Here is a 26,958-nt window from a genome sequence, read left to right on the forward strand (position 1 = left end):
TGAGTAACATCATGGGTACAAAGAGAAGAACAGAAACTACATATTCCTAGATTATTTAATAAAATGAAATTTAAAAAAAAATTACCAATTTCTTAAAATGTCATGTGGGAAAATAAAGTGTTCCGTTATGTGTAAACCATTCAGAACAGGAATAATTGGATTGTATTTCAGTTTCTTTTTAGTGTACACAAGGTTCTGGTATTCATTCTAATAATACCCATACTAGCAGTGTATCAGTGAATAATGAAGCCATGTTTTAAAACAAACACTTAAACTTTAATCCAGTTGCACATCCGGAATCACCGACAATTATATAGACCAAACAAACCATCACTTGCGCAACCTGTTTTTAAAACCTAACAAGTATATCAAAATTCATACAACTTTGAACCTACTTATGCTTCACGTATGCAATACTCTCATTTAAAAGAAATACACAGAAACATCAACTATACTCAAAGTGTGAATAGGGAATGTCCTGTTCTCGCAACAAGCTCTTTACGTACCTCGCAACAAAACCATCGCAATTTAGGAGAAACCACCCAACATTTAACAAGCCGCCTTAGTCAAATATATGTCACAGTACCACTTCACTCACTTCCATATCACATATCAAAGAACAAATCTTGGCCAAACCATCATTGCAAAATCTCAATCATCCAAACAGTCGATATGGAAGCTCTCCACATAATAGGCACATTGAACAAAAGCCCGGCTCCCAACTTTAATATACGGGCTAGATATTAAAATAAAACCAATATGGAAAAAAATAGATAATTTACTTAAACGAATCATTAAGCAAATTCTATCTCTTCCACAAAACTCTCCAGATGTGGTACCGTACATAATATCTGAGTTGATACCAATAGAAAAACGGATTCATCTTAGAATACCGACATGTGTATGCAATTAATTTCTACTACCGGAGACCTCCACAGAGAAACAAATTGCTAGGAGGCAGTTCTATCTTAAATCAGTACATAGCAACTCATGGTTCAACATTGTCAAAAAGATAATCTGGAAATATAATCCTCCAGACATATATCTACTTTTGGTCTTCCAATATTGGAAAGATCAAATGACAAGTTAAGCTAAACTTTACAAACATCTGGGATACTTTAATTTAGAATAATATAATTAAAAAAAACAACACAATCAGCTCAAGACTCGTATAGTATACGAAAATTTAGTACGGGGATCCTATATATTTCAAACAAATCGTTCAAGATTCAATCAGAACCAAGTAGATGCAAAATGCCATTTATGTAGAGAAGGTAACAAAGATCTAAAACATTTTCTACTCAGCTTAACCTTATTAGAAAAAAACACGGCAGGTTACAACCCAACATGTAGGAATATAACTATATAAAACCTGCAAATTGAAACTAGCAAAGATATCCTTGTGTCGTAAGCATCAGATTCTGTAGTTATGCATAGTATTCCAGATTTTTTTTTCTGATCTTTCTTAAAACTTTTCAAGGGACTGACAAGACTGATAAATGTTGACATCTATGTTTAACTGTTGAAACGACAATTTTTTCTTGCATCCGAGAGAATAACTGTTTTGAAAACACTAAATCCTAGGAGAAAAACAAAGGCATTGTATAGATAATTCATATAGGCCCTCTAGCTCAATTTTGAGTTCATATGATTCCCCCGGTTTTGTCTTGATTTTGTGAATTCTTAATAGATTTAGGATTTAAAACGCGAAAAACTACTGTTGCCTTTTATTTTCCAAAGAGCAATTCACACAAATAATGAAAGCAGAAAAAAACATTTGCAAATAAATCTCATAATTTTTTTTTTATTCTTATAATTAATTTATTATATGTTAATGAGACAGGAATTAAGACAAGCTAAAAACATCTTTTTACATTTTGTTTACATGAACTTGCAAAATTTATTCTACACCAAAGTCATTATATAAAATATGCAAACTGTGTCTCTCTTCCTGCGGATTTCTCTCGGTATGACTGGGTATACAAACATGCGTACAGTGTTATATGTTAAATTTTTAGTTATTTATCGTACATTAGATTTTTGGTTCATTTTTGACGTTCCAATTCTGAGCAAAGAAAGTATTATATATATGATAATTACTGAACCGTATTAAATAAATTAAGAGAAAAAGACACATAAAGTTAAAGCAAGAAAAAAAATAAACATCAAATTAAATACATGAAATAGTAACTAGATGATGCGATGTCACATCTTATAGTTCTGCTTTTACAGTTAAATGAATTTTAAAGTAATCACTTTCTGCTTTTTTTTCTTCTTAAAAAATGTAGGTGTATACCAAGGAACAATACAAAAAAAAAACACAGACGAAGTATGAACTAAACCACCAAATAACAGAAAAGCAAGAATCTACTAAATACAAATGAAAAAACAAAAATTGAGCAAGTGAAAGTCCTAAAAACGGGATGTTAACTCAGAAGTTCCGAATATATAAGCAGTTCTTAATCCGCCAGTTCAATATTTCGAATCTATAAAATTCCAGGCTATACGTTTTCCCGTTATTGATAAATATTTGAATTTCGTTTTATTATATTTGCTGAAGGCTTCAATGTTCGTGGATTTAGGATACAATGCCACTAGGCATTTCAACTTCATATTCAGAAGTTCAATAATGGATAGCAAAATGATGTTGATAAATAGTTATCTGCATTAAAACTACAAAATGACTATTCAAACTTTTACTGAGATTTTGAAATCATAACGACAACCAATTGTTAATGTTTGCTTATTTTTTCCTATTGGTTACCTGTAACAAGAAGCAGAAAGACCATAATAATAAGAATATACATTTATACCTATAGCGGTCGAGGTTATGCTGCTTGTCCGACACACATGAGGTCAGATTGAAAATTGAAAAGCACACCTTTAAATGTTCTTCTTTTTTTCTTTTAGTACACGATAACAAAAATTGAAAATTGAGATTGCTTCTTTTCGCAAGCAGCAAAGGAAATGTTTTGACTTGTGTAAAAGGATATTATTTCAACGGGTAATATTTTAAAACGGTTTTTATAAATCATATCAGTACCAAAAACACTGACTTCTTTTCTAATAGTCCACCAGCGTTGGTATTGACCAAGTGCTAGTAAATGCATTCAAAACTTCACGAAAAATGGAAAGATCATTAAAAGTCTCTTAATTTTTTCACTACATGTCTGTTTCAGCTCTTGACAAATTGTATCGAGACACTTCTGCTGTTAAAGACCATATGCTGACCTGCACATAACTGTTTGATTTTAGTTATATAGCTGCAGTCACGCGATTATCGTTAAGAACTTGTTATTTGACGTGACCATCTGTTCTTCCTTGAAGGAAATATACTGTTCTCTAGATATTCAAATTATTGGTTAAGGTAGTCATCAGAATACAGCAAACAATAAACATTCATGTTAACATGACAAAAAGTGTAATAATTCATTCTATTTTGATAATAAATCTTCGTTCCATTAGATTCGTTTTCACTTACTTTGATTTATAACAACACGTACATATGATCCAACCTCCATTTAAAGAACTAAGCTGGTGTTGAAAAAAATATTTTATTTTCGTTTCCGTGTACTAAAAGAAGACATTCCATTTTCAAAATTCCTACAGGAAACAAAACCAATTCTGCTAATAAATATGTGTACAGTTAAAAGTATAGAATCAAAAATGATTGAAAAATATTCAAACGACAGTATTTTCTTTCATACGATAGAATAACTCTTTTGAAAACACTTAATCCTAGGAGAAAAATAGGGAAACGAAGGGCATTGTATAGATTATTTATATAGGTACCATTTCCCAAACAATAAAACAATAAAAAAACAATGATATAACAAAAATGAAAATTTGAAGAAGAAACTTAAGATAGAGGCTGCTAGGAGCCCGAATTGCTCACGCTGCAAAATGTACAGTCAAACTTAAGCAACAGTGGCAGTCATTTTTCTAACACAAAGTATTATGGTTAACTGGTTTGATAAATGATATGTTGTTTCATTTAAAAAAATGTGAAGTCATTTGAGAACAAAGATGCTTACAAGGAGTCAATTTACGACATCCGTCACTGTATTTTCTTGTACATATTGTCTTGTAAACTACAAAATGCAATAGCCAAAAATAAAATAAATCTTTAGGTAAAAAGTCATTTAAAGTTATTATTCCCTGTTAGAAGTCAATCGACAATTTCAGTTATGGAATCCTATGTTGCTGATAATTTCGCCCTCAATCCAATAATTATCAAGATAATGGCAACAATCAAAAAACGCAAAAGTTGGTTTGTACTCATATAAGATGTCAATTAAGGATTTATGACGAAAACACAAAATGGATACTAATTGAGGTTTAAGAACATTTAACTACTATAAAAGAAGAATAACATTTTATTAATTTCGTGCGGCCTAAGCGATTTTCTGAACTTACCTACAGTAGGAAGGAAATGGAGAAATGTTAAGAGCTATATAACAAATATGGACCACTTTTGTTAAAAGAATATAAAAATCAGCTGTCAGCTTTACAAGAAGGAGTTGGAACCATAGTTTCTTAGTATTTTTTTAATATATCAACGGGGGATTTTTAGAAGAATATTTTATAAATCATGTCAAAAACGAATCACTGATTTCTGAGCTGATACCATCGGGATGGTATTGATCCAGTGCTAGTAATCTAAAATAAGGAAAAGATTTATAAATTCGGTATAAGTTAATCATTGGTCATCAGAACTACAATAAATGATTAAAAAAAAAATATAAACGCCATACATCATGTTCTCTGTTAAAACCTTGGATAAAGCCGACAAAGATGGGCATCGCTCGACTATCGAAATCTATATGGTATTTGGTCGAGGGATCCAGGGCACTGGACGGAGTAGTGGTGTTGTTGCCACGATGCCATTAATTTCAACAGAATTTGGTTTTTCAAATTTGCCAAACCTAAATGTTCACATATGAAGCTATAATACTATGAATTAATGTCAAGATTTATAGACTGATCCTGGTGTGAATATTTTATATTATATCGTATTTGAACATTTTTTTACTTCTCTTTTGGAAGAAGTGTCATAGGATGCTTTGTACAAACAAAATTCATATTCATTTTTCTTGTCAGTTAAATCAGCATTTATGGAACAATACGGGTTAAGATAGTCAGATAACGAGCGAAGTGACCGTGAGGAAGAGTCTCCAGCACTTGAACTAGATGATTTGTTATCAGTGACAGTTTCAACAGTTGTAATTTCTATTGTAGTCACAGCCATTCCCCTTGGTACATTTTGATTAGGAACGATTTCATCTTGAAGTTCGCCAATTGTTTCATACTCTGCATCATAGGACCGGTTTGGTGGTCGATTTTCAGAATTTGGATTGGCAGGTGCAAGATGTGCTGCTCCGTGACATCGTCTGTATATAACAACAGTACTTGCCAACAATAAACAGAGAATCACAAACGATGAACCTGAAGCTATAATCTGTAAGAATGGTATTTGTTGTCTGTCGTCATTATCTAGTAAATACAATTGATAATTATTTAGTAATGTATTATTTAAAAGTGTCGATAAAGTCTCGAACAGTATTGCTTACACTAAATACTACCAATGTTCTAAAATAGTGACGGTGTTTATATGATGAACAACTAGATGCTAATTGGAACAAAATGATGCATATTCTAAGAAATGTAAAGTAACAACTGACAATTGTCAAGTTGGAACTGAGAATTTTCAAGTTGGAACTGAGAAATGTCAAGTTGGAAAAAGAAATGCTAAGCTTGAAGTAAGACATGTCAAGTTGAAACTGAGAAATGTCAACTTGGACTGAGATACATGTATTTCCATTTGAAAGAGAGAAATGTTAACTTGGAACTGAAAAATAACTAGTTTGAAGTTCAAAATGTCAACTTGGAACTGAAAAATTGAAATATCTAGATGGAAGTAATAAATTTCAAAATGGAAAATAAAAATTATCAAAATGGAATGTCCCCACCGGTCTTTCGTTAAAATATTTATTTCCAAATAAATGAAGATAATTTGGATCTGTAAGGTAAACAAATATATGCTTACAATTTGTATATGAAACAATAAAAATTCGAGCGGACATGTTAAAAAGACAACAAACATGTCATTTTATCATTGATACGTTTTACAAATATTTTAGACATGTGCCCTAGTGAATTATTTTGAAAGTCAACCGACTCCCCTCGTCAAAACAGCATTCATGATATTCCAGAAAGGAAAACTACCAGAAAAATCGTCTGATTTGCACATTTACCGATTACGCCTTATTCCATGTTGTGATATTTTGACTGTGTGGTGTATGCATAGCATGTGACGCTTACCCTGTCTAGCTCAGTTTTGTGTTCATATGATTTCCTCTGGTTTTGTGGGTTTTTTTTTACTTGATTGTGTGTATCTTAATGAATTTACGAGATTTGAAGCTCGGCAAACTAGTGTTGCCTTTTATTTTGCAAAGAGCAATTAAAAGACAAATTATGGAAACTGGAAAAAAAATGCAAAACAGTCACTTAAAACATAGATGCTGTCATTGTTTTGTTCTTACAATGAATTTATACGTCAATGAGACAGGAATTCAGACAAAAACCATCTAGAAGTCAACGTAATTTACAATTTGCAATTTTTTACATGAACTTTCCAAATTTATATTGTGCCGTTTTTACAGAGTAATTAATATGTAAATTATGCAAAAGTTGTCTCTCTTCCTGTGGATTTCTCTCGATATGATTGTGTCAACCAATGTGCGTTTGTATTTTCGTAAAAGAAAATGTGATTCCTTTTTAATGTACTGTCTCATATGTTCGTTCACCTTTGAAATTTTTTGAATTTTATTCGTTTCAGATATGAAATGGTCGATTATTTTACTATAAATATATTGTTAGTCAGGTATGAACACTTATTGACATACACCATGTCGATAATTATATGTTGGCATTGCAGAGGAGCATGCTTTTAATGTCTTTACACTAAATCCCCTGGACTGGTATTTCAGCATGCATGTTAAAACATATTTATGCGGAAGTAGTGAGCTTTGGAGTAGCCTTCAGTAACTGCGAGTACTCTTAAAAAGGTGCTTTTGTGTGTCTTTCTTCTTTTGTTAGTTGTTCTGTGCTTCGTGTTGTTCTGAGGAGGTAAGTTCTGGCTGCTTATATATATACGGAGATTTGGCATGTTCCGTAGACGTATACATCAGAAAAATAAATTGATATTGGATAATTTATTCCCATGGCAACATCTCAAACCAATTTTAATTAGAATTCCTATAACCTGCTGTCCTCGTCGCTTGCTGCATTATTGGGAAATGATAACATAATATGGCAACTCTGTTATTAGTCAAAGATGTTGCAAGTAGGAATGGCAAAGTTGCAAACCAAGTTTATTCCTCAAGAATGACAATTTATAGACTTGTGGTTCGACTTAGGGACACAGGCACACCATCTGATTGCCTGCATTCCGGAAGACTTCGAGCGACGAAGTTATATCAGGACAGGCAAATTCGTCTGATGCACCTGCGTGAATTCAACAGCTACAGCCAGGCGTATACCCGGAACAGCCAAGAACAGATGGCCGAAATCGCCTGTGTCAGTGTGGCCTTCGAGCAAGTCGTCCAGAAAAGGGAGTAAATTTTTGCAGTGTTTGTAGAGGAGATAACTAAAATTCCAGTCGTTGCCTGCATGGAGGCTGTCGATTACTAAGGCGCACATACACGCACGTTTAATAAGGTCTTCAAGTAATAGCATGCATGAACTTTAAACAAAATGAGTCTATTAAGCGTGATACAGGATGTTCTGTAAATTTTAAGTTTTGTTACGTCTTAATGAAAACGGCATGACAATCCTTAGGTTCTTCAAATCTATGGTAGTTTTTGCTTTAAACGTGAATAATTGTTTAATACATCTATCATGATTATTTTTAAAAGCTAGCATATATCTCAATAAGGAAATGCCTGTACCAAGTCAGGAATATGACAGTTGTTTTCCATTCGTTTGATGTGTATGAGCTTTTTATTTTGCCATTTGATAAGGGACTTTTCGTTTTTAATTTTACTTTGAGTTCGGTATTTTTGTTATTTTACTTCTCACTTATTTTATTCTCTCCAAAATCCAGATTTTAAGAAAAAGAGAGATTTTTGAATATTTAAATGACATCAACCAAAGAATACTAGATGTTTTCCCCCAATCATACAAAATGACATGAATGGGAACTATGAGGATATTTTTATACTAGTAAAGATAACGCTAAAGCAAATTATTCCTTGATGCAAATTGTTACTATAAAATAACATTAAAGGTACAACTTCTACTACACTAGAAGGACATTTAGACAATTAATGTCTGTTAAGTGATGCTGGAAGCCAAAATAATGGAACCACTCTGATTGGACAATATGCATATAAACATATGTCAATACAATATTTTCACTCTTTACTTTTCGGACCGCGGTAAAATATTATTAAGCTTAATAGATTTATAATTTGCTTTTTATAGTAATCATAGACTAAAATAATTGTATGCCTTTTGATACAGAATGGGACTACCAGTAAGTACCCTTCTCAGATTTATTTTTATTAATTGGTTTTGTTATAATTTGTGTGATACTCACTAAATAATACAAAATTTGGTGACTATGTTGAACGAATATATCCCATCGAACTAGAGATAAAGGACACTACAGATACATTTAAGTCTGCCTCATATCTTGACTTACATCTAGAAATTGACAATGAGGGTCGGTTGAAAACAAAACTTTACGACAAAAGAGATGATTTCAGCTTCCCAATTGTGAACTTTCCATTTCTATGTAGCAACATTCCAGCAGCGCCTGCATACGGAGTAAATATCTCCCAATTGATATTCCCGGGCTTGTATTTCCTATCATGATTTCCTTGATAGAGGATTGCTGCTCACAAGGAAGCTATTAAACCAAGAGTTCCAAATGGTGAAGTTGAAATCATCCCTTCGTAAATTTTACGGACGCCATCACGAGTTGGTTGACCGTTATGGAATAACCGTTTCACAGATGATATCGGATATGTTCCTTATGTCGTAACTACAATACCCTTCCCTTTTCACGAATGTGACCTACCGAATTAGACTATTTACCGGATTTGTAATAACATAAGCAACACGACGGGTGCCACATGTGGAGCAGGATCTGCTTACCCTTCCGGAGCATCTGAGATCACCCCCAGTTTTTGGTGGGGTTCGTGTTGCTTAGTCTTTAGTTTTCTATGTTGTGTCATCTTTCGTCCCTCTTTTATAGATTATTACATGGCATTTTCTATATTGGCCCTGGTATCAGCCCAAGACTCTCATATCAAGCCAGAGAGTGTAGCCCGAGGGCTGATACTAAGGCCAATATTGAAAATGCCATGTAATGATCTACTTATCACATATTTTATTGATTGTTTCTGATTGACAGGTTTATTTGAAGTAAAATTCGGGGGCTCATTATGGGTATTTTTAGGGCAAATATCGATATTGGCCACGAGGACAAATAACCGACTCCGACTTCCGGCTATTATAGGACAATCAAAAACGTACATATTAGTACAAAACATGTGATAAATATTTCATATTTATAACAGTTGAAATTCTATACTTTCTTCATTGACATTTATACTAAACAGTAGAAATATCATCGAGTGCTTACCATATCTTTCAGATGTATTCGTCCATTGTAAACTAAAGGAAGTGAAAGTGACACCGTTACCATTGGAATGACTTGTATTTTCTAGAGAAAAATAATAAACACACTGTCTTACATATCAACATATAATTTGAAAACCACAATTTTAAGACGAAACATATTGAGAACGTCTGTCGTAAAGATGTCACAAATTCAAATGAATGTAATAAAATAATTATTAACGTAAATTTATGGATAAAAAACAGCTGATCTGCAAAATTTTTCATCTTCATGCCACACTGTATTATATAACTACCTGGATGAGGTCGACAAAGAAAGACTTTTCTCGACCAAAGAAAGATTAATCGATCAGATAACCTAGTTTGGCGATGTTGCTACGACTTTACAGAAGTATGGGTTAACAAAATCAGATCTTACATTGTTAGGCTAAATTTAAGACGGTGTATATATATCCAGGAAATACAAAACAAATTTTGATATATAAATAGAAAGTGGTACTCAGTAAAATGGGTTTTATAGTTCGAGTATAATGCATATATAGATACTTAATGGATATTTTGTCTATCAGCTCTTGATACTTGCCAATTTTCTTTAGAAAATGTGATACTATTGAGTTGATGTTTAAAGCTAGGTTCACACTGCCGATCAGATCAACTCGATGATCCCGATTGACCAAATTTCCACGACCAAGCGTGACCAATTCATGATCGGGCATTTTTACGACTTCTATACGACCGCTTTCAGACCGTACACGACTCAAACTCGACCATTTACGACTCATCAACGACTTCTTCACGACTTCAACCCGAACACTAATTGCATATCTAATCGAGCTAGACTTAATCAACTATACTCGATCTCAACCCGATCTCGACCAGACCTGATCGTATAGGGATCATAAGGATAGTCGGGAATTGGTCGGGTATATACAATTTCAGTATAAAAAAGGTCTGATTGTTATATCCCCGCCGCAGCGTAGGGGACATTAAGTGTCTATTACCACAAAACACAAAGCAAGGTTGAATTTGGGATGCGTCACTTTTACAGTTCTAGAGTTATGCCCCTTTAGAAATGAAAAAAAAAATCCTGATTTTTTCGTTTTCGTTCTCTTATTTAAGTTTGCCTCAATCAAATGTTCTGAAACTTATACACGATGCTTATTACATGTATCACAAACTCATATCGAATTCGAATTTGGGTAGCGTCATTTTTGTCGTTATTAAGTTATGTTCCTTTATATGCAAGCGGGAGCATCATCTGTGTTCCATGGACACATTCTCGATTTATGTATGTTATCATTCAATAGAGATAGAGCAGTTGCATTTGTGGGCAAGGTGGTTAGAGATTCAGGGAGACATTTTCATAGCTGTGACAGAACTTGAAGAGGAGCGTAGAAAACGAGCAAGAAGGCATAGACAAAAACGGCGCCGAGAAACCTGTTTGAGACAATGGATTACACGGCGACCACTTTATGGGCAATATGACAGACTGTTGCAGGAGCTCAACAGAGAGGACCCTATTGGTAATAAAAACTTCCTCAGAGTGGACACTGATATGTTTGGGGAGCTTTAAACCATATCTCACACATAACAGAAAGACAGTTCACCAATTTAGGCAAATTGACATGTTTATGCATTGAAATTTTCACCCGAATGAAACCGAGGTAAAACTATGATATCATTATAGGAATAGAATTTATAAATAATTTCCAACTTTTATCTTATCTTATCACAGAAGCCTTAGAGCCTGGACTGAAAAAAGGCTGTCATTCTACGCCATATCGCAACTTGCACTTCTTATGCAGAGCTCATGTATTCATTCAGAGTGGCTAAAATCACAATCTTCTTGTTCGTTCCGGAAGTTTTGGAAGCTGTAATACATGAATACTCGGAAGAGGTGATGCCATCCGTCGTCATACCCGTACAGGGCAAACAGATTGCCGATGACATGCGAGCCAAGTGGAACTTCCCCGTGCATGTAGAGCACTTGATGACAAGCATGTGAGGATAAAGTGCACAAAGGACTCTTGTTCACTGTTTTTCAATTACAAAGGATTTTTCTCAATCATACTACTGGCCCCCATCGACGCAGACTACAAGTTCATATAGGTCAGTGCTGGTGCTAATGGAAGTGCGTCCGATCTGAATTTAGGACTTTGATTGAGGAAAACAACCTCGGTATTCCGCGCCGTAACGTGACCCACTGCCCGGCGACGCTAAAAACACGCAATAATTCATGATTGGAGATTATATACAACCACTGAAAACCTGGATGATGAAGCCATACTCCAGACGGTTTGAAGACCTGCTTGGCTAGTTGAAATATTCTCATGAGACAATTGAATTCCATCATTTTTGCATGTATTACACAGCATTATCTTCACAGAAATTGGAATCATTCTATTGTACCCTAGGCCATCGACCATGTGGCACAATCAATTACAACCTGGTGAATGGCGTCAGGAAGGGCATATGGTAGATGGTGATCATACCCATGAAAGAAATGCTGTGACATCCGCTTGGGTCCGTCTCATAGTATTTCAATTCACCAGCAGGTTCTCAGAATCAGTGGAGTGGCAACTATTTATCTAATTCAGCAGTGTAATTATAGTTACTTGGGGTTTCACTGTGAAACCGCCGATGTAGTTATTTTAGTATGATATCTTGTTCTCATGTGTTATAAAATCGTCAAGATTGTTTTAAAATAAAGATAATTATGTTTTGTTTTGTTAAGTTTAGCTTTGGTATATGTTTTGCCCTTTTTCTGCGTTTAAAAAATGTAGTTTTTAGAATGCACGTTTATAAGGAGATCCTCAGAGCAACGGAAATCCTTAAAATAATAATGATAAGTTGAACTGTTTGTATTTTCTTATCTATAAAATTTACTCTTCTTTTCTTGAAAATGACACCACTAAATGAGACTTGTCACTGTATTGAACAATGACGGGTGCAAAGTGTGGTACAGGATTTGCGTACCCTTCCGGAGCACATGAGATCACCCAGCCAGTTATGTGAGAGGATCAGATCTGCACATCCTTTTAGAAAATCTTGTAGCAGTCATATGTACTCGTGTATTACCGAGTAGAGATCGAAAAGTGGTCGAATTTGGTCTAGTAGAGATCGGGTATTGGTCGAGTTGGTCTGGGATATAAAAAAAAATAGTAGTAACAGTGATCGGGAAGCGATCCGGCATTGGTCGAGTTTATCTGAACCACATATGAAACAGGATGGCGTTTATCGGGAATCGATCGCATATTTGTCGGGAAAAGGTCGAGATGATCGAGTATTGATCGGTAAAATAGTTGTATTCCGATCAAACTCGATCTCTACAAGATCCTTTCCCGATCAATTCGACCGCTACTTGACGAATTCCCGATCTCTTCTCGAGTGATTGGCCTCTCGATCCCTATTTGAAATTTTTTGCCATGTCAAAAATTGTAGGTGTAGAAAGTCAGAGCGATGAAGAGCAAGGTAGACCACCCCGAACATTCTTGTCGAACGAGTCAGATCAGTCTCCCGATCGCTTAATCTGTCTTGATCGGGCTTGATCGAGTTGATCTAATCGGCAGTGTGAACCTAGCTTAACCAACTTTGCTGTCCATGAGACTATAGCACGATCGGGAAAATATGACGAGAAACTATTTTACAACATTCGATTCAAAATTTAACCTGGGAAAGGCATTTTGCGTTAAAGAAAACCACAAATTCACTGAAGAAGTTTAGTCAAGTGTAGCAACTCAACTAAATCCCTCAAGTCCTAGTTTAGACAGACAAATTGAAATCTAAATATACACAAATATAAGTTGTTTTTATCTTCCAGTCGTTTTCCAAAATTTTCATTTGTTTTTTCACTATTTTTTTTTATTCAGTTAAAATATATTTTATTTGCAAGAATAGCAAAAAGGATGACGTCCCATTCCAAGTCATATATATACACATTTAATCATGACGAAAACATGTTTTGAATATATTTTCTACAAAACAAATTAGGGAAAATAGAACAAACTAATTTTTTTTTTGGTATGTGTATGCAAAACATATAATTTAACTTTACATAAGCACAATTCATCTTAAGGGATTTATTCCATGTAACACTGAAGTGTTCATGCCAACATAACATCAAGGATTTATAGGAATAAAGAAATATGGTCACCTGAACTTCTCGCTTGTAGAGTGTCCGTTTGGTTTTGCAGTATGTACAGTTACGCTGACACACCCGCTCGGAATCTTGGACGTTTAAAAATCTAATGCCTTGTTTCGAGAGTGACAAGCTCTTTCTGCGTCAAATAACAGAACCCCTGCAACACCTCAGTATAGAGGGTCCGTCGTTGGCTGTTGAAATGCAAAATTTTATTCCCTGTCTCATATACACTTATTCAAGTTCCATTCGAAATTCCTCGCCCATCATATCAGTCTAAATCTTTTCAACTCCTACATTTTAGATATATTATTAATTTTTTCTCGTCCTCAGTGTGCATAAATCACTTGCACTATTATTCATTATTTCATAATCAAACAGGTAGCAATATAAAAATGGTTCGTGTACGTCACTACAATAACGCGACATGTTAAGCATATCGAGCACAAAAGAGAAATTACAGTGAAGATCACTTCTAACCTCTCATCAAATCTGTCAGAATCTGTCAGGAGAACTGTTCTAGGACAGTATGTAGAACTGTCATCCTGACACTTTTTAGACAGTTCTAGCTTGAACAGTTCTAACCTAGAACTGATTTGGTCAGTTCTACCTAGAACTGATTTAGAAAGTTCTACCTAGAACTGATCCTGACAGTTCTACCCTAGAACAGTTTTAGGCAGTTCTACGATTAGAACTGATTTGGTCAGTTCTACGGCTAGAATTGATTTAGTCAGTTATATCCATAGAACAGTTTTAAGAACTCTTTGTCTTAAATATAAATAAGTCAAAAGAATATAATATATATTAAAAAATTGCAGTGACGTCATTTAGAACTGTTCTACAATCCTGACAGGTTTGGTCAGTTCTACGGCTAGAACAGTTTTAGTCAGTTCTGCTGACAGTTCTACGGTTAGAACTGATTTGGTCAGTTCTGCTGACAGTTCAACGACTAGAACTGTTTTGGACAGTTCTACCTAGAACAGTTTTAGACAGTTCTACCCTAGAACTGATCCTGACAGTTCTACCCTAGAACTGATCCTGACAGTTCTACCCTAGAACTGATCCTGACAGTTCTACCTAGAACTGATTCTGACAGTTCTACTTAGAACAGTTCTAGGGTAGAACTGTTCTAGGACAGTTTAGAACAGTTCTATGACAGATTATTCTGACAGTTCTAATGAAAGGTTAGAAGTGATCTCCACTGTATGATCGTGATTTGATTGTTTTCTACATGCACATTCATGTTCGTGAATTCAGTCTAACTTCCAAATCTACAGTTAAATGGTTGCGTAAATATAATTTCAAAAATCAAGAGTTTCAATAAAATCACTTTCAAATTTCACAAAACGAACAGAATCACACAAAGCACTGCATAAAATATCAAATATTCAGTATAAATCACTGTATGTGAAAAAGGGCTTAATTAATAAATTAAGGGCATTATTTCACATAACGGATCTTTCTTGGCTGGCATTGCTCAGAACGTGGACAAAATGTTTTCATTTCTTAAAATTCAATCTTACCTATTACAATTAATGTAACATGACTGTATCCTTCTCCCCATTTATTGACCACTGAACATTTATATATACCAGCATCCCTATTTCGTGCGTCAGTTATACATAGTTCCGTCGACCTGAATGGTAATATAATGTCGTCTTTCCACCACGTTAAACTTCGTAGATCAAACAAATTACCCATGATACACGATAAGGTCACATTAACACCAGCCTCGACTTCTGTTCCAGGATATACAGCAATTTTAACACGCGGTTTCTCTGGAAAGATATGAATTCAGTATGCGTTAATTTATCAAGTTAAGAGACGTGCTAATAATCGCCTCGGTCCAAGTAAAGCAACTTCCTTCAAATTTAATAAGACTAGTACCAAATCGTCTACAATTGACGATACTGCACAAACAGGAAATGATATAAAAGTATAAAGATTCTGATAAAAGATAATAATATACTAACAAGATGAAATAGTATATAATTGACAAATATTTCACCAGAACAAATGGCCTTCGTCCGTGTCAATCTTTTTTTTTTAAATGTAATGATACAATCTGGAAATAGTTAGTATGTTATAGTGCTAATAACAACAGGTAATTTTCAATTTTAATCCGTAATCTTGAAGGGGATGGAACAATTAAAACTCAATACTGAACGCGCATGTGTGTTCTTATACATCCAAAATTATATGGTTATGTGTATTCATGTAAATCACAGAAACTGTTATGTATCATGGTTTAGGAAGAATGGTAAAACTATTCAAAATAAAAAGAACCAATTACGCCATATACTTTTTTTAAATGGTTACGAATATAACAAGGTTAGAGAAAATTTAGAGAAAGATTAACAGTTTCAAACAGTTTGGACATCTAATTCTATTTTATATTAAATTTGTTTATGTGTTCAGAACATATCGGCAATGCTCATTGTCTTTCAAAAGACTGTTACACCTGAAGTTACACTTATTCTATTCGTGTGTTGTTTTATCTAATAATAATAGAATATATTCGTTTGAGCTTGACGAGTTAGAATATATATGACATAATATAATATAATATGATATGTTGGATATGCGCCAATGAGACTGCAACACATCAACATAAAAATCAAGACTTTCATGAGCTCAACAAACGGTCTTCACCAAATAGACAAGGATATACAATATGTCAAGCTTTAAAAGCAGAAAAGCTGCAAATTTAACAGATACTATCAAATTTTAAGGTTTACCATCAGTACCAATTCTTTAATTTGAAAACAATATATCAAAAGATATAACAAAAACTTATCACCCACGATGTTCTTGGCTTGTGACAGGCACATGAACATGTGACGGAGTCAAACTTGTTTTTGTTTCATATCCCAACTATTATAATATGGATCAGAAGAATAACGAAAGTTGCATAAAAGATCATACAATAATAATTAGTGACAGAAAAATAATCATCTCTAGAAATAACTGTATACTAGATAACAAATCATAAGTACAAGTAAAACAATAATTTAGTACCTACTAATGCTTTTATTAAAAAAACAATAGAGAGCAAGCTCGTAGTACTCAACCTATTGATATGATTAAAAAGAAAGTATGCCGTCCTTCACCCTACAGTTAGTGGTAGTGGCTGAATTTCATAGCAGATTTTATACAACAGCGTCATAAACTGAACAGCAAGACACAACAAAAGGAAATAATCAATTTTATACAGAATTTCAAACCAGATAAATACAAGATTTTAGTCCTGTATCAAACAGTAAATAAGCAAATTGATGTTAATTAAAAAAATACTTTTAGTACTAGACGTCATGTCTGAACAACACTTACATGTATATATAGTATATTTAAACATTTGGCTATACGTCTAGTAAGCTTAGAGAGAAACTTAAGAGGACATTTCTTAAACTCATTAGCTATGTAGATATTATTTCCGTAAAACGATGAGAGTAAAAAAAACATTAAATGAAATTCCTGTAGGTGGAATAGCACTTCTACAATAAATCTCTATATTTATGGGAGAAAAGAAAATCCTATTTGTAAAATTGTTTATGTAATGAAATAAACACATTTATTGAAATATATGATGTCATTGCTCACACGTACGCGTACGTATACAACCAACTGAGAAATCTGCAGTCAATAAGAAAGACCCAACGGAATTTCAGCGTGAAGGAAATAAAAATTAACAATACGGAAGGCAAAGCCGTTCTATTTGGCATAGATTTTGATAAAATATAACATTATATAATATGCAAGATTGCTTCACGAAATTCCCCCGCCGCTGTATAAAAGAGAAATTAAATTGCTTGTCACAATGCTTCATAGCATCAACAACTCAATGATATGATGGCAAACAAAACTACCAAGTAAGCTATCTGTCAAATAGTGTCAGAGCAGTTACATTCACAAAGTGTCATGATGGTATAAAAATTTTAAAAAGGTCAAAGTCCAATAACTCCCGTTGAAATGCTCAAATCAAAATGACGATATGATATGGTCTACTAAACATGAAGGCAAACAAGTATGGCATCTTTCTGTCCGACAATATTAGAGTATTTTAGCTGAAAAAGTGTCATTGTGGTACAAAAAAATAATTAGAGCCCAAATACTCCTTAAAAAAATGGTCGAATCAAAGTGACGACATAATATGGTCAACTACACATATAAACACCAAGTACGGGGGCTTTCTGTAAAACGGTCTCAGAGGAGTTGCTTTCACAAGGTGTATGTAATTATTACAAAACTTCAACAAATGGTCAAAGTCCAATTTCTCCCTTTAAAATTGTCAAATTAAAATGTTGGTATGATATGGTCAATTACACATGATGGCAAACAATAGAATTAATTACGAGAGTTTTTTGTCAAGTGATCTCAGAGAAGTCGCACTCACAAGGTGTTATTGTCACAATGCTCCAAAAGGTGGTTAAAGTCCCAAAACAATCGTAAAAATGATCGAATAAAATGGCGGTATAATACGGTAAACTACACATGATGACAAACTAAAAAACCAAGCATAAGGAGCTTTCTGTAATGCTGACTCATAGGAGTTGTGTTTACAAGGTGTCATTGTTATTATACTCCAGAAAATGGTCAAAGTCCCATAATTCCCGTAAATTTAGAATTGTCATGTCAAACTGACGATTAAGCACGGTCAAGAGATTATGACGACAAATAATTTTACCGAGAATGAACAAAGCTTTATGTCAAACGGTCTCTGAGTTTTGATGTGTTTCGGACATAACGACGGACGAAGACTATTACGATATCCCCCGATGCGTGACCCGCGGGGATATTAAAGATTTAAGAAGGACAACGTGTTAGATTTAGTAAAAGTGAGTTGAGGTGGAAAAGGTTCATTTATATATTAAGAAAAATATATAGAGTGTTTAACATAGAAGATGTAGTCTTTTTTCTACAGATGTTGTTGAAAATATCTATATAGAGTTGAACCCTTACGGTATACTTTATTTCTTCCAATTTTTTGTCTAGGTACTTTTTATCAACGATGACGGACATGTTTGCTCATGACTTTTTGGGATCACTTACCATATTCCTTAAACAGAATATCTAGGGTATAAACTCACCAAATTGTCTTGCCCTTTTATCAGAATATTTAGAGTTACGTACCATACTTTCTTTTTTAGTATCATCGACTCTGTTCTGAAAGGTTTTTTAAATGTGCAATGCATAGTTATAGATCTTATTAAAACAATATGATTAAACTATAAATTATGTGCTCACGTTTTGATCACAAGGACATGACACCACTTCGTTCTACTTTCTGTTCATGTAATTGTGATATCAGGCAAACTTTTGAAGGCATGATCAAATCCAGAGGATCCAGAAAGGTCTTTAAACAGAATTTAGAACGGAGCGTTTTGAGATCCTTGTAAGCGAAGCCTGGACACATTATCTGTATTTCAATCAGATTGATATTTGAGTTTTGATCTTGTTTACCAATTTTGAAAAGAAATGCGGCTACTGAACTGCATAAAAGTAGCTTTCTTAGCGGCTAAAGGATTAGTTTTTGACATATATACAATGGTATAAATTATCATGTATTTCGTAATAGTGCTATATAGAAATAAGGAGAGGTTGTATGATTGCCCATTAAACAACTATCCACCAGAGTCTGATGACGTGGATTTCAAATTAATAGGTCAACGTATGACATTCAACAACGAGCAAAACCCATACCGTATATTCAGATATAAAAGGCCCCAGCATGACAAAATGTAAAACATTTTAAACAAGAAAGCCAACGTTGCACAGGGACTCGGTTATCGGATATAAATATTTTAAGTCATTGTAATTGAATTTGTTTTTCGTAGTTCCTGTCTATTTATTTTGAATTGATATACCATTGGCACCAATATTGGCACCAACATTTGTATGTTTACTAGAAATGAGCAGCATACTATCCATATCCGTATACAGAAAATATCGGTTAGCGGACATAAAAAAATAATCATCGTAATTTAATATGTCTTTTAAAATTAAATTATCAACATTGGCACCTTGATTTGTATATTTACTAGCAACGTGTATTACACTATTGTTCTCTGTTAGTAAGTGCAGTTGAGTGATAGACTTTAAATCTAGATATATGCCAAGAAATGATTGTTAGTCGCCAATAAACAAATCTACAACAACTTGTGCATGGGAATCAATATTTTTGATCACTTACCTGCTAATATGAGTTGTAGTGTCTTTCTCAAAGGCTTCCTTAAAGCTTCGTGTACAGCAATGCATTCGTACACTTTCAAATGGTCATTTCTTTTCGCTTGAAAAATAAACTGTATCTCCCCTGAACCGTTTACAAAGGTTCTGTTTCCTGATTTCCAGAAGAGATACTCTGAAGGTATCCCTGTAACCACTTGGCAAGTAAGATTAACTTCCCTGTCTTCCTCCGTATGTAATATATTTGACGTGTGTCCCACAATTGACAGATATGATGGTGGAACTACATAGTATAAAATATATTTTTCAAATATATCAATAGGAATTTTATGAATTATTTCTAAAACCTATATTTTTTGTTTGTAATTGGTTTATCACTGATGCGCGGTGGGACCATTTTTTACAAAACCATTTTCTTTTATCGCAATTTGTTTGTCTTCAAATATTGAAATACTACTAGTGTGTTGTTGTAAAGCTTGTACTTAAGATACAGATTGCGTTCTTCTTGAAAACAATTGAATAAAAAAAAAATAATAATTCTCCTGTATAAAAAGAAGAATGGTATGATTGCCAATGAGACAACTTTGACGTAAAAGCAAACTATAGGTCACTGTATGGCTTTCAACAATGACCAAAGCTGTAACTGGCTTTTTTAATTGTTCTTTTTCTCGAATGGTTATTTAATAGGTTTTAGATTTGAAATTTTTGCACCGTTACCGAAACAGAAAAATAAATGAACAAATTGCTTTCAAATCGTATTCAAATCTCTTTCAAATCGTGATTCTGCGATTTGTTAGTACCATTTGCTCGCGATTCATTAAACAAATTATAAACAAATCAGAATTCGCCAAATTCCCCAAAACTGATTTATTTGTGATTTCTTTCAATTGTACGATTTGTTAGCAATTTGTTTCTGTTTTTGCGTGATTTCTTTACGATTTGTTTACTTAGAATATCGTATGAAACGATTTGAAAAAGATTTGTTAACTTTGTAAGCTAAAATTGTGTGATTTCTTTATGATTTGTTTACTTAGAATATCGTATGAAATGATTTGAAAAAGATTTGTTAACTTTGTTAGCTATCATGGTGTGATTCATTGATGATTTGCTACAATGAATACAGACTCAGGGGCGTAGCTGCCTTTAGGCACTTTAGGCACGTGCCTACACATAATTTTTTCACAAATATTTTTTTTTTATTAAAAGAATTAATAAACAACGTTATCTGTAGATGCACGCAAGTGAAGTCGTCAAAACTCTTTAATTATCGAATGTCATGTGAACACTAGTCTATCATCCTTAGTGAATGAAGTATTGGATAGAATTGTATGTCATTATATCCCCCCTTGTATAGAAACTATAAACTAGAACTTTGGTTCAGATCATTTCACTTCTATCAACAAATACTTGAATGAACCTCAACTTAGACACATGATTTTTTTTAATAAGTTGTTGTTGGCTTTCAACTAGCTTTCCACTTGGTCTTCATCCGACCTACAATAAAACCCTTGCCAAAGTTAGGCGTCCGTTTGGCTGTTCAAGATGTATAAATACGCAGTCACGTCTGGTCAGACTGGGGACGTTAAATCCGATGCCTAGTGTAGAGAGAATGCCACGCTCTCTGCACGTTAAGAAACTTGCAACAATTCTTTGAGGGGTTCGTAGGTGGTCTACTGAAAGGCAAAATTTCTGTTACTATCCAATAAACCCTCATTTTCCAATGCATGGCGTTTCCAAATTTCCAGACCTTCGTCCTGGACGACCCCTATTACAGGACCTAGCTACCTGTTGTATTTATTGTAAATTTGTTTTTGTCCTGAACTTGCATGAACTATTTGCCACTGGAGGTTTAGCAATCAATCAATCAATCAACCAGCTTTCAGTAACTTCGAGTACTCTCAGATCTACGTGTAATGGCTATAATTATTCAAATTCCTATGCAGGTAGGGATTTTACAGTACAGGATATAAGGAAATATGAATTTCTTGAATTTTGTTCGATAGTATGAACAGAACAGAACTTCTGCATGAGGCATCGACTGTGTGTGTATGTGTTTGTGTAGCCAGAGGACGGTGAAGGTTTCTTTTAAATGTAGGATCGTCAATATGTACTATCAATTGACGTGTATATCAATTATCCTCAATCAGAAAGGAATAGATATGAAAATACTAAACAGGTTGTGCTGCTTAGTAAAGGGCTACGCTGATCCACGCTGGGCAATGCATATTGTAAATATTTTTTTCTTTATATATTTCCGATTGTACAGCCGGTTTATTCATCATTCAGATATAATTGTAAAATTATGTATATTATAATTTCTTGCTGAAAACCGTTTTCCGTCGGGGGGCTGAACACCCTACCAGGGCTCAGACCCCCTGCCGCAATGTGTGCCTACAGTTTATTGGATACCTAGCTTCGCCCCTGACAATGTTGTTGCATTCGGATTTTCTGTGTTTATCTATATCTCTGACTTTCGGTTTAGATCAAATTCAAATTTCAAATACTAGCTGTTCTATATTAACTGACCAAAGAAGGCTGCAAGATGAAGAGTAAACTATACTATCAATGATGACAGTGGTAAATATCTCAGTCATCATAACTTATTATTTCACACATTCAATTAATACTATTCAAACATGTAAAAGTTCTTAACCTTTTAAACTCAGAAACTGTGCATTTCAGTATCTCGTAATAATTTTTTACTGTCTCAGTGTCTGGATTAATTTTCAAAATAAAAATGTGTAAAAGACGTGTAAACAGATCGAGACATGCAATTAAAGACTAGCTTCCCGAGTCAGCAGACAAAATTCAGTGGCAAGCAAAGTTTTATGTTTTAATTTTTCATGATGTTTACTGACCAGGTCCAGGGTAGTAGGGGCAAAGCTACATTTAGCAGATTTGGACCCAGACTAAGACCCATAGCCTATTCGATATCCTTCTAGTAAACGTGGAGTCCATGTGGTTGTCAAATCTCGTTAGAGTCAAATTCGGGAGAAGTAAGAGAAACCTTTCACAGAGGGAACAATTCGTCCCTCATGGCAACCAGACATAGTAATCCCTTAGCCATGTTAACAATCAGAGAATTGTTAAGGTAAAATTAATACAAGTGCACTTTAAAGTTTGGGGGTCTCGGGGGCAGAAAATATTTTTGATCTAGATGTAAATGATTTAATCTGTGAATTGATGATTGATGCCAATTTATTGACAATTTGCTGGTGATTTGCTTGAGGTAGGAATATGATTTACTTCTGATTTGTTAAAGATTTGATAACAATTTGTTTATAATTTCTTCATAATTTGAAAACAATTTGTTTGTGATTTGCTTGAAGTAGGAAAGCAATGACTTGCTTATGAATTGGAAGCAATTTGTTCGTGAATTGTTGTTCTGATTTGTTAGCTCATTTGCATGTGAAATTTTATCACTTTCAAATCATAAAGAAATCATACGATTTGGTTATCATTTGTTACCATGATTTGTTCCTCAATTTTCTTTTGTTTGGTTATCGATGAAACATGTGTACATGTAAAAGTCTGCAGTTATTATAACTCGACAGTTTCGTTCATAGTACAGTAAAAGGTAGTTGTCAATTGTTGAAGACCACCTATTTAGACCTCTAAGTTGTATAAGCTGGTTTTGTTTTATGTCGTTGGGTTATTTTTCGTGGACGTTTATATTTCATATGTCTCCTTTTTATCTTAATAGTTTTCTGGGTGTTATAAACAGTATTTACCGTTGAAAATATTCGTTTCAGCTGAGAAATGTAATTCCTACCGAAGAGTTCATTTACATGTACATACCCATTAACATAAGCTGCATTGAGGAATCAACCACTTTATTATCACTTGTTGATACGCAAATGTATGTTCCCAAATCTCCATCTGTAATGTTCCTTATCTGCAGAAAAAACTCCCCTGTTGAATGGTTCCCAACAACGGCTAGCCTTTTATGATGTGGTATGTTTGTGTTGATTTCTGTAGCCATGGAATAAACTTGGTGATTATATCGCCAAGTTACAACAGGTACTAAACCATTAAATGGGCATTTTAGAATCACTGTACCTCCAATCCGAACATATTTAAATTGTTTTTTTAGTTGAGCTGAAATATCATAAAAAAAAATTAAATGTGTTTAAACTGATTATGGTTAGTAATGTTAATGAAAAACTTCTTGTTTATGAAATTGGGGGGGGAGTTATCAATGACGTTACTGAGAGATACAATTTTAAACATATTTGAATGTCACAGTTTTGACTTCGCATTACACAACTCTTGTGCAACATTATTATACATTGTACTCCTACAACGGTCAGTTTTTATGACAATGGTCATCATCAGAATCTGAAAACCAAGTCACTTTTACATATCATGTACTGCGTATTACATTATTATACTGTAATGAATATTTAAAAAAATCATTAATAGAGAAAAAAATAAATGACTTGATGGAAGCAATACGATTTCTTTAAAGAAAGATAAACTTGAGTAGAGAATTTAACCTGAATAACACAAATTTGGATTTTAAAAAATAATGACTTAGTTTAGAATGAGCGAACACACCCTATTAAGTGCAAGTCTTTGTAAGAATCAGGCAATTTAGAAGAATTTCAAAACATGACCGAAAAAACCCGCCGACCTAACCATTCTATTTTGAAGTTACCCTCATCCTGATTTAGAAATGGTAGTAATTCGAGAAATATCTAGATAACTTTTGGTTAGAATGATAGCAAATTAAGGAGTTATCTACCCTTAATTGTTAATTTCTAGTGCATTTCAACCAAATTAAATCCTGAAATACCAGAACAGAAATGGGAAACGAATGCTATATTCCTGTTCCATTTATACATTCGGAACATAAATTAATGTAAAGTTGAGTAGGTTTTTGTTTGTCATGTTTTCACCATTGCCTCATTCTTAGGCAGATTGGCACCTAAGGTAGCACTACAGTCAGAATTTTCTGACTCCAACCAACAGTCTTTAAAGATTAATTTCTCCAAAACTACTCAATGGATTTTTAAAATCTTTAATTCATTTTAAAGCTGAAATATTACTCTTTCTGAATCTATAGATAAATTTATTTTTGGTATGATTAATTTAAAAATATCGCTCATTGATTGCCCAAAAAAGTGGTCTTCCAACTTGGATGAAAATGGCACATTCAGGTCAAATGGTACTAAAAATTTCACATAAACTTAAAATTGGTTAAAATGCCTAAAACTCCTAACAGGAGACACGCTCATCATTAATGATAAAAGAAAAAGATTGACATAATAAGATCACTAGGGATCAAAGACTCTTAATGAGTGAATGTATGCGAACAGAAATGAACCTCTAAGTATCAGAAAGGAGCACATATTTAAACAGTTTTTAGTGGAACTAACCCTGATAGCAGTAGAGAAATCAATAAATATAAAACCAATACACTAGTGAATCTAAAACCGCTAACGTTTTATTTTCTCTCTTTCCAATATTCGCAATACTAGTATAAATCTAAATTGTGATTTGACATAAAAAAAAATATGTTTTTGTTATTTGAGTATTTGGTGTTGTTGTTGGAAGGTCTTCGGGTAGTTTCTGCTTAATTAATTCAAAACCTTTTAGGCTCGGAACGATTTAATAATTTTGTGTCGTTTGGATGCTGTCTGATTGACATATACCTAGCATCTCTTTTTATTCATAATCTAAATTGAATACCTTTATATATTACCTGACTGAACTGCGGCAGTAAGAAAGATCCATGAGTAGAAATTTACTATCCAAACCATGATAATATTCCACAGTGGTATAACGGTATTCCAGCGTGCCCTTTCCCCATGTGAACTTTGATATGTTTTCTCTAATTAAATCCAACAATTTTAGAATAATATAAAATATTATATGTTATATAAAGCATGGGAACGGAAACGAAAACAAACTGTGTTAAACGTTTCAATTGAATCATTGCTTTTTGAGGAAATGTTTTTTTATCATTACAAAGGTTAATAAGTATCATGAGTATACATCGATTTCAATTAATACTTTCGGGAAATGAACATTGTATTATACTTCTCGTATACATGTCAGATTTTGATTGGTTAATACGAGGGAGACATTTTTCTCTATCCCATGGCTTATTACCGTCTCCTCGCAGACGGTCTTCGTAGTTGAACAATACACAGTCTGCGGGCTGAAGGCTTACTATCTGATTGGAAGATAATTATTGGCTCTATAATAGTGAGGTTCGTTGATTGGTTGGAACAATCATAACCTAGTAAATGTCTGTTAATCCCGTAGAGTGTCGGATTTGAACTCTTTATTTTAGCAATTAGATTTTGCCTGGTTAATCATACATATCGGTACACAGGTAACACTTATCTATAAATAGCCGAAACTCCTAAAATTTTGTAAACACACACGTGATTATTTCACATTTAATCCAGTCGCTAACTGCCAAGTTACGTACATTTTATACATGAAAACATAGGAAACCACCGCGCATGCTTTTTTCTTAGGTTATACATGTAGATAGTAATTCTTAGTAAGATAATCAAAAGGCAGAAAAAGCATTGAAAACGGAGATATCCAAATCATTTATTTTCAATTAACATTAATTTAGTTTACAATGGATCGAATCTATCTCATCTCAGGGGGCGGCGGCACTTCGACCTTTTCATGGTAGGGGTGACTAGCTGAGACATCCAAACCCCACCCTTTTCATATATCTTGAATCTGAGACTACTATAACTATGTGTTATAGTAGTCTCAGCTTGAATGCAAAAGAACATAATCTAGCTATCATATTTTTTTACAATAATTATACCTACATATAGCTATCATTGTTACGCTATTTCAACGGGAGATGAATAGTTTTGGCAAATGTCTTAAGCATTTACGACAGTAATTGTAATTGCATCTGTAAAAAAATATCGACATCTGATTATAGTTTCAGATTCACAATCATCCACCTTGTTATATATTTCACCTAAATTTCTCGACAAGCGGCTCATCCCTTCCAC

The 26,958-nt window shown here is 33.8% G+C and overlaps 1 protein-coding gene across 1 annotated transcript; it reads right to left on the reverse strand.

Annotated features, from left to right (window-relative positions):
• Positions 1–1,846: 1,846 nt before the first annotated feature.
• On the reverse strand, positions 1,847–25,934 carry LOC127735340 (hemicentin-1-like). The gene is made up of 6 exons (XM_052245503.1): positions 25,671–25,934; positions 23,765–24,064; positions 19,974–20,249; positions 15,307–15,561; positions 9,650–9,730; positions 1,847–5,493 (listed from the first exon to the last, which is right to left on the reverse strand). The coding sequence occupies exons 1-6, from the start codon at positions 25,726–25,728 to the stop codon at positions 5,006–5,008; spliced, it is 1,458 nt and encodes a 485-aa protein (XP_052101463.1). The 5' UTR covers positions 25,729–25,934; the 3' UTR covers positions 1,847–5,005.
• Positions 25,935–26,958: the final 1,024 nt, after the last annotated feature.

Source organism: Mytilus californianus, unplaced genomic scaffold (genome assembly GCF_021869535.1).
Source record: "Mytilus californianus isolate M0D057914Y unplaced genomic scaffold, xbMytCali1.0.p SCAF_3, whole genome shotgun sequence".
In the NCBI taxonomy this organism is placed as follows: domain Eukaryota; kingdom Metazoa; phylum Mollusca; class Bivalvia; order Mytilida; family Mytilidae; genus Mytilus; species Mytilus californianus.

Excerpts from the sequence above, each read along its gene's own strand:
- LOC127735340 (XM_052245503.1), bottom strand. The coding sequence starts at position 25,728 with ATGGTTTGGATAGTAAATTTCTACTCATGGATCTTTCTTACTGCCGCA. Across the intron at positions 15,562-19,973 it reads ACTACAACTCATATTAGCAG|AGAAACCGCGTGTTAAAATT; the intron begins GTAAGTGATCAA and ends ATATCTTTCCAG. Across the intron at positions 9,731-15,306 it reads TGTTACATTAATTGTAATAG|AAAATACAAGTCATTCCAAT; the intron begins GTAAGATTGAAT and ends ATTTTTCTCTAG.